The sequence below is a fragment of the Ornithorhynchus anatinus genome, chromosome 10 (assembly GCF_004115215.2).
Source record: "Ornithorhynchus anatinus isolate Pmale09 chromosome 10, mOrnAna1.pri.v4, whole genome shotgun sequence".
Classification (NCBI taxonomy): Eukaryota; Metazoa; Chordata; class Mammalia; order Monotremata; family Ornithorhynchidae; genus Ornithorhynchus; species Ornithorhynchus anatinus.
Genome location: NC_041737.1, coordinates 32,570,204 through 32,579,273, shown reverse-complemented (window position 1 = coordinate 32,579,273; position 9,070 = coordinate 32,570,204). Strand labels below are relative to the sequence as shown.

The following is a 9,070-nucleotide window of genomic DNA, read 5'->3' as shown; positions in this document are numbered from 1 at the left end:
GTAGAAGTGACGGGATTTGGTGACAGATGGAATACGTGGGTGGAATCAGAGAGACGAGTCGAGAACGCCGCCAAGGTTCTGGGCCTGTGAGATAGGAAAGATGACAGTATTACGCACAGTGACGGGAAAGACAAGGGGAGGGCAGGGATTGGGAGGGAAGATAGGGAGTTCAGTTTCGGATGCTGAGCGTGACCCCTCTCTGTTGCCTCAAAGTCATTTCTGTGCCTCGGTTTCCTCATCTGTAAATTGGAGACATTACTTGTCCCTCCTCCTTAACTCCCAGGAAAGGTATGAGGTTAAAGTGAGATGACTGATAAAATTGCTTATGAGCCTGCGCTTGGGCTGGGTGACTGTGGCAAGTCACTTCACTTCCCTGGGCCTCAGGGACCTCATCTGGAAAATGGGGATCAAGACCGGGAGCCTCACGTGGGACAACCTGATTACCCTGTATCTCTCCCAGCGTTTAGAACAGTGCTCTGCACATAGTGTTTTACATATAGCAACATTATTATTATTATTATTACCATTCCAGGTGTCACCTTCGTTCTCACCTATTCACTCTTGGGCTGCACCACGGTTCTTCCCGAACTAGCTGCACCTCGTCTGTGAATCTCCTAGTTCTGAACCCCTCACCTTCCTGGTTTAATTTCTCCGCCAGTCACTGTAACACGTACGTATATATTAATTGTTTACTTTAACTCCATATCCATGCTCTGATTGTGTTGTATACTTGGTAATTTTTTAAGCTATCTGCTAAGCGCTCGCTACGGGGCAGATGCTGAACTAAGTGCTGGGGCGGATACAAGCTAATTGGGTAGGACGCAGTCTTAATCACTCACTCAACAGTATTTATCGAGTGCTTACTATGCAGAGCACTGTACTGAGCGCTTGGTACGTACAATTCGGCCAAAGATAGAGACGATCCCCGCCCGGTGACGGGCTCACAGTCTAAACGGGGGAGACGGACGGCGGAGCAAGACAGAACAAGACAAAACAAGACGACATCGTCAAGGCTAAGCGCTAGGAGGGGGCACACAGGTGGGAATTAGACACGGTCCCTGCCTCTCGTGGGGCTCCCGATCTCCACCGTGCAGACGAAGTGAGCCGCGACGACGAGGCACAGAGAAGCTAAGTGACTCACCCAAGGTCACAGAGGAGGAGCTGGGATTAGAACCCAAGTCTCCCAGGCCTCCCACGACGGCAGATGTCCTCTTGTCTCCTTCACTGGGGTGCGACTTCTTCGCGGGCAGGTCTCCGTTAGGTTGCCAATTCTTCGCGGGCAGGAACTGTCCTTTGCCAGCGATCTGCCCACATAAATTCTCATTTAAAGGCTACCAGTATGGCCCCAGCCTCATTCATTCATTCACTAGTATTTATTGAGCGTTTACTATGTGCAGAGCACTGTATGAAGCGCTTGGAATGAATGTACAATTCGGCAACAGATAGAGACAGTCCCTGCCCATTGACGGGCTCAGTCTAATCGGGGGAGACAGACGGACAAAAACAAGATAACATAATCACCATAAATACAATCAAGGGGATGTACACCTCATTAACAAAATAAATAGGGTAATAAATAATACATACAAACGAGCACAGTGCTGAGGGGAGGGGAAGGAGGAGGGGGAGGAGCAGAGGGTGGAGGGGGAGCAGAGGGAAAAGGGGGGAGCTCAATCTGGGAAGGCCTCTGGAGGAGGTGAGCTCTCAGGAGGGCTTTGAAGAGGGGAAGAGAGTTAGTCTGGCGAAGGTGAGGAGGGAGGGCATTCCGGGACAGCGGGAGGACGTGGGCCGGGGGTCGACGGCGGGATGGGCGAGAACGGAGGATGGTGAGGAGGTGGGCGGGGGAGGAGCGGAGCGTGCGGGGTGGGCAGGAGAAAGAGAGAAGGGAGGTGAGGTAGGAGGGGGCAAGGTGATGGAGAGCCTCGAAGCCTAGAGTGAGAAGTTTTTGTTTCGTGCGGAGGTCGAGAGGCAACCACTGGAGGTTTTTAAGAAGGGGAGTGACAGGCCCAGAGCGTTTCTGCAGGAAGATGAGCCGGGCAGCGGAATGAAGAATAGGCTGGAGCGGGGAGAGACGGAAGGAAGGGAGATCCGAGAGGTGGCTGACACAATAATCCAGCCGGGATATGATGAGAGCTTGACTCACGTCCACCCCGGTTCCCGGCTGTGAACGTGCAAACGTGGTTTATCTCCTTGTCGCCAACTGTGCTTGCGGGGGACATATGGGGACGGCGACGCTATAACTAGCACGCGGACTACTTAGGTAGACGTGAATTTTCAGAGATGATGGACAGCTGCGGGCCTGGAAGCAGCAAGGCCTAGCGGCAGGTCCCGGGCCTCGGGCTCCGAGGACGCGGGTCCTAATCCCCTCTCTGCCACTCGTCTGCCGAGTGACCTTGGGCCAGTCACTTGGCTTCTCGGCGTGGCTTAGCGGAAAGAGCCCGGCCTTGGGAGTCAGAGGCCACGGGTTCTAATCCCGGCTCTGCCACTTGTCTGCTGCGTGACCTCGGGCGAGTCGCTTAGCTTCTCTGGGTCTCAGTTGCCTCATCTGTAAAATGGGGATTAAGACTGTGAGCCCCACGTGGGGCGACCCGATTACCTGCCATCCACCCCAGCGCTTGGAACAGTGCTCGGCACAGAATTGGCGCTTAACAAATACCGCCGGCATCACTATTCTTCTTAGTCTCAGCACCTCCTTTTCCTCACCCGTAAAATGGGGATTAAAACTGTGAGCCTAGTGTGGGTCTGTGTCCAGCCTGATTACTTTGTATTTACCGCAGCGCTTAGAACAGTGATTTGCACACGGTGAGCGCTCAACGGATACTGTCGCGTCGCTCAGTGGAAAGAGCCCGGGCTTAGGAGTCAGGGGTCATGGGTTCTAATCCCGGCTCCGCCACCTGTCAGCTGGGTGACTGTGGGCAAGCCATTTGACTTCTCTGGGCCTCAGTGACCTCATCTGGAAAATGGGGATTAAAAGTGTGAGCCCCACGTGGGACGACCTGATGACCCTGTATCTCCCCCAGCGCTTAGAACAGTGCTCGGCACATAGCAAGTGCTTAAGAAATACCAACGCCATTATTATTATTGTGATTATTATTACAGTGGCGGGCACATAGCAAGCGCTTAACAAATACCAACATCATCATTATTATTATTGCGATTATTATTACAGCGTCGGGCACATAGTAAGCGCTTAATACCAACATCACTATTATTATTGCGATTATTATCACAGCGTTGGGCACATAGTAAGCGCTTAATACCAACATCACTATTATTATTGTGATTATTATCACAGTGTCGGGCACATAGTACGCGCTTAAAAAATACCAAAAATCATCATTATTATTACTGTGATTATTATTACAGCATCGGGCGCATAGTAGGCGCTTAACAAGTACCAACATCACTATTATTATGATTATTATTACAGCTGCGGGCACATAGAAAACGCCTAATACCAACATCAGCATTATTACTGTGACCATTATTACAGTTATTATTACCGGGCACATAGTAAGCGTTTAACAAATAGCAACTCCCTCACATTTTTATGATTATTATTGCAGCATCAGACACATAGTAAGCACTTACCAAAAAGCAACAACTGCGTGATAAACGACACTAACACGAAAGCGTCGACCCCTATAGGGATCACTTGAGAAATATCAACCACATTAATAGTAACGTTGGCATGTGTTAAGCACTTACTCCGTGCAGAGCACTGTTCTAAGCACTGGGGCAGACACAGGGGAATCAGGCTGTCCCACGCGGGGCTCACAGTCTTAATCCCCATTTTACAGATGAGGTAGCTGAGGCACAGAGAAGTTAGCTGACTTGCCCACAATCACACAGCTGACAACTGTCAGAACTTGGATTCGAACTCATGAACTCCAACAACGCCTCTGCTCTTTTTACTGAGCCACACTGCTTCTCTTCACATTATAGTTAGTGTGATTATTATCCCAGCGTCGGACCCACGGCCTGCGCTTCGGAAACACCACCGTCCCCATTACGATCCCTGTCATCACGATGACAGCGTCGGGCACAGAGTAAGCGCTTAAGAAAAACGGTTTTTTTAACACTGAAAACCAAAGTCCCATCAGTCCCAGCGGCCCCCCCCCCCCCCCCGCGGCAGGGGTCGCGTCCGCCGCCGCCGCTCTAGCCCCTTCACCTCGATCTCCCTGGCGGCCCCTCTCGCCGGGGCCGGAGGACCGAGCTCGTTGGTGGCGCGGGCGGGCGCATGCGCGCGGCGGCGGCGGCGGCGGCGGCGGCGGCGAGCGAAGATGGCGGCGGCGGTGAAGCAGGACCTGGCGCAGCTGATGAACTCCAGCGGTTCGCACAAGGACCTGGCGGGAAAGTGAGTGTCTCCGCCGGGCCGGGGGGCGCCCTGGGAGGCCGGAGACCCCTCGGAGAAGCCCCCCGGGGCCCGCCGCGTCGGCCGGGCCCGGGCCCGGCCCCGTGGAGGCGGAGGGGAGGCCCCCCCGGCCAGCCGTCTCTCTCCCCCCAAATGACCGTCCTGCCGCCCTCTCTTAGGCGCCCACTCTCTGCCGAGCGCTGTGCCAAGCGCTGGGCCGCCCCAGGTAACGAGGGCGACCCCCCACGTGGGGCTCCCCCTCTTCCGCCCCGTTTTCCTGAGGAGGGAACTGAGGCCCGGTGAAGTGAAATGATGGTAAGGTTGGAATTTGTGAAGCGCTTACTAGGTGCGGAGCACTGTTGTAAGCGCTGGGGGAGATCCAGGGGCATCAGGTGGTCCCACGGGAGGTGCACAGTCTTCATCCCCTTTTTCCAGATGAGGAAACAGGCCCAGAGAAGAAGAAGAAGAATGTTGGGATTTCTGAAGCGTTTACTATGTGCGGAGCACTGTTGTAAGCGCTGGGGGAGATACAGGGTTGTCAAGTGGTCCCACGGGAGATGCACAGTCTTCATCTCCATTTTCCAGATGAGGGAACTGAGGCCCAGAGAAGAAGAAGAAGAATGTTGGGATTTCTGAAGCGTTTACTATGTGCGGAGCACTGTTGTAAGCGCTGGGGGAAGGTACAGGGGCATCAGGTGGTCCCACGGGAGGTGCACAGTCTTCATCCCCTTTTTCCAGATGAGGGAACTGAGGCCCAGAGAAGAAGAATAATGTAATAATAATAATAATCTGGTGAGCGCTTACTGTGTGCAGAGCACTGTTCTAAGCGCTGGGGGAGATACAGGGGCATCAGGTCGTCCCACGTGGGGCTCGCACTTTTCATCCCCATTTTCCAGATGAGGGAACTGAGGCCCAGAGAATAGTAATAATAATGTTGGGATGAAAGCTTTTACTATGTGCGGAACATTGTTCTAAGCGCTGGGAGAGATTCAGGGTCATCAGGTTGTCCCACGGGAGATGCACAGTCTGCATCTCCATTTTCTAGATGAGGGAACTGAGGCCCAGAGAATAATAAGGTTGGGATTTCTGAAGCGCTCACTATGTGCGGAGCATTGTTCTAAGCGCTGGGGGAGATACAGGGTCGCCAGATCGTCCCACGTGGGGCTCACACTTTGCATCCCCATTTTCCAGATGAGGAAACTGAGGCCCGGTGAAGTTAAATAATAATAATAATGTTGGGATTTGTTAAGCGCTCACTATGTGCCGAGCATTGTTCTAAGCGCTGGGGGAGATACAGGGTCCTCAGAACGTCCCACGTGGGGCTCACACTTTTAATCCCCATTTTCCAGATGAGGGAAATGAGGCCCAGTGAAGTGAAATAATAACAATAATAATGTTGGGATTTGTTAAGCGCTCACTATGTGCCGAGCACCGTTCTAAGCGCTGGGGTAGATACAGGGTCATCAGGTTGTCCCACATGAGGCTCAGTCTTCATCCCCATTTTCCAGATGAGGTCACTGAGGCCCAGAGAAGTCAAGTGACTTGCCCAGAGTCACACAGCTGACAGGTGGCGGAGCCGGGATTAGAACCCACGACCTCTGACTCCCAAGCCCGGGCTCTTGCCACCGAGCCACGCTGCTTCTCTGAATGACTTGCCCAAGGTCACCCAGCAGACAGGTGGAGGAGGCGGGATTAGAACCCACGACCTCGGACTCCCAAGTCCGGGCTCTTGCCACCGAGTCACGCCGCTTCCCCACCTCATCATCAGATGCAGTTCCAATTCCGTCCATTTCCCCCTGAGAGCCCGTGCGTCCTTTGTCCCCCTCTGTGTTTTGGGATGGGGTAAACGTTGGCCTAAATTCGCACCTCTGTCCAGACCAGGCTGAGCCCTCAGTGATGACTTTCAGTTGAATAATAATAATGATGGCGTTTCTTAAGCGCTTATGATGTGCAAAGCACTGTTCTAAGCGCTGTGGCGGATACAGAGGCGATCAGGCTGTCCCGTGTGGGGCGCACGGTCTTGATGCCCATTTTTCAGTTGACGCTTCGATGCTGCTCTTGCGAGTTCGGTGGTTTTCATGGAGTGACGGGCAAATACATTCCAAGCGCTTAGTACAGTGCTCCGCACATAGCGTTCAATAAATGCTATGGAATGAATGAATGAATGAATGAAAGATCGGGGCTCGCCGGAATCCGAATGCGCTGTGACTTTTTCCTTTTTCAGCAATGAATCGTATTCATCTAGTGCTCGTCGTACTCATCTAGTGCTCCTCGGGTGCCGAGCACCGTCGGGAGAGTAAAACGTAACGGATTCGGTAGACGCGTTCCCCGTCTACGAGTTTGAAGTCTCAGACATCAATGCGTTGTTTTTAATCGTATTTGTTGAGCGTTTACTGTGCGCGGAGCACTGTTCTGAGCGCTCATTACGGAGCGCGGGACTGAGGGGAGGTAACCGAGGGCGAGGTCGCCGCGGAAGGGAGAGGGAGAAGAGGAAACGAGGGGCTTAGTTGGGGAAGCCCTTTTGGAGGAGAGGTTACCAAATGCTTAGTACAATGCTTGGCACATAGTGAGTGCTTAATAAATACCACAGTCACCATTGTCCGTTCTGCAGCCGGCCGGTCCCCTCACCTACACCCTGCCTCCGCCCTGCCTCCTCTTCTCCCACTCCCTTCTGCGTCACTAACACTGCTATATTTTAGGAGAGGGCAAGGTGATCGAGTGTTTAAAAACCCAATGGTAAGGAGTGTCTGTCGATGTAGGGGTGGGAGGGACGTGGACAGAATGTTTTTGTAAAGGGAGGGTCCCCCGGCCAGCAGAGTGAAGAATGGACTGGAGTTGGGAGCGACGGGGGAGGCCGGGAGGCTAGTGCAGTAATCAGGGCGGGACGTGATAAGTGCTTGGATCAGCTTCGTAGCGGTTAGGACGGAGAGGGAAGGGTGGATTTTAGTGAGGTCATGGAGGTTGACCCAACAGAATTTGGTGACAGATGGAAGATCGTGTTTGAATGAGAGGGGGTGCTGAGGATAATCCCAAGATTATAGAGATTTGTGAGTCAGGATGGTGGTGCTGTCTACAGTGATGGTTAAGAAATGGTGGGTGGGAAGATAAGGACTTCTGCGTTGGACACGTTAAGATCGAGTTGGCGGTGGAACATAGGAGCGTTCCCGGCCGCCCTCTTCCTCTGCCTGGTCCTGAGAGATGAGAGATGAGGCAGAGTGAGGTTACTTGGAGAGGAACAAAAGAGTATAAACTGGATGGTAGTGGGAGAGCAGAAAAATCGGAGGGAGAGAGGTGTTAGAGTGCCTTAGAAGCCAGGGCTTTCTGCTTGATTTGGGAAGAAATGGCCGAAAATGTAGAAAAACAACCCGGGCAGCAAGGTGAAGTGTGGACTGGAGGCGGGGATCTGGGAGAAAACCGGTACAGTCGCTGCCTTGGGACGTGAGCGCTTGGACAGAGTTTGGTGGTAGTTCGGATGGAGAAGACGGGCCCGGGTTAAGGGAACATCGTGAGGAAAACCGGCCGGATTCGGTGACCGACTGAATACGGGTCGTGAAAGAGGGAGCGGGGTCGAGGGAGGAGAGAAGACGAGGAGTTCGGTTTGGACATCCTAAACCCGAGCTGCTGGCCGGCCATCCCCGTGGAAACGTTTTGCAGGTCGGAGATGATGTGAGATGACAGAGATGGAGGGAGGTAGGGACTAGTAAGGTAGATTTGGGAGTCTTCTGCCTGGAGGTGGTAATTTGAAGTTGGGGGAGCAGACGAACTTCCCAAGGGGGTGGGTGTGGATTGAAACCAGAAGGGGACCCAGAACGGAGCTTGGAGAGACTAACGCAAGGACTAGGAGGCAGGGACGCATCGTGACCCGTGGGCCTGGGCGTCAGAGGCCACGGGTTCTAATCCTTGCTCTGCCAATTGCTTGCTAAGTGACGTTGGGCAAGGCACTTCCCTGTGCCCCAGCTGCAAAATGAGAATTAAAGCATCCTCCCTCCAACTTAGACTGTGAACCCCATGTGGGGCAAAGATTGTGTCCATCCTGATAAACTTGTATGTGCACCAGTGTTTCAAACAGTACTTGACACATAGTAAACACTTAACATTTTTTTTCAAAAAGGAAGAAAAGCCAGAGGAAGAGACTGAGACGGACTAGCGGGAGAGGACAAAAAAACCCCAAAACAGCGCAGGGTCAGAGGCAAAGAGGTCGGACAGGATGGGAGAAAGGACATGGTGCGATGGCTGGAGTGGTCGAGGAGGATTATGTCAGAGTAGAGTTAGACTTCTTAGATCTGGCTAGAAGGAGGTCATCGGTGCACTTTGAAGAGAGTGGAGTGAAGAGAGTGGAAGCTAGATTCTGGAGGCTCAAGAAGGGAGGGTCTCTTCTCGTCGCATATCATCGAGTCGTTTCCGACACGCAGCGACACCACGGACGCATCTCTCCCAGAACGCCCCGCCTCCATCCGCGATCGTTTCGATGGTGTATCCCTAGAGTGTTCTCGGTAAAAATACGGAAGTGGTTTACCGTCGCCTCCTTCCGTAAACTTGAGTCTCCATCCTCGACTCTCCCCCGGGCCGCTGCTGCTCAGCAGAGGTGAGTTTTGACTTGGAGCAGTCCACTCGCTAGCCACCGCTCGAGCTAGGAATGGAATGGACAGGCCTCTGCTTGACTCTCCTCCCATAGTCGAGACTGGTAGAGGACTGGAAACTCTCCAGGTGTGACCC

General features: G+C 53.1%; 1 protein-coding gene across 2 annotated transcripts in view; it reads left to right on the top strand.

Annotated features, from left to right (window-relative positions):
* The first annotated feature begins 536 nt into the window (after positions 1 to 536).
* COPS4 (COP9 signalosome subunit 4) overlaps positions 537 to 9,070 on the top strand; it is a 59,646-nt gene continuing 51,112 nt past the window's right edge. Inside the window, exon 1 of one of the 2 annotated variants that reach the window (XM_029073690.2) lies at positions 537 to 670. Coding sequence is in view for 1 of the 2 variants with exons in the window: in XM_029073689.2 (XP_028929522.1) it covers positions 4,284 to 4,357 (74 nt within the window). In the remaining variant the exon portion in view is untranslated. Of the gene's footprint in view, positions 671 to 4,266; positions 4,358 to 9,070 lie in introns of those variants that run through there. The other variant, XM_029073689.2, reaches the window with a different exon arrangement.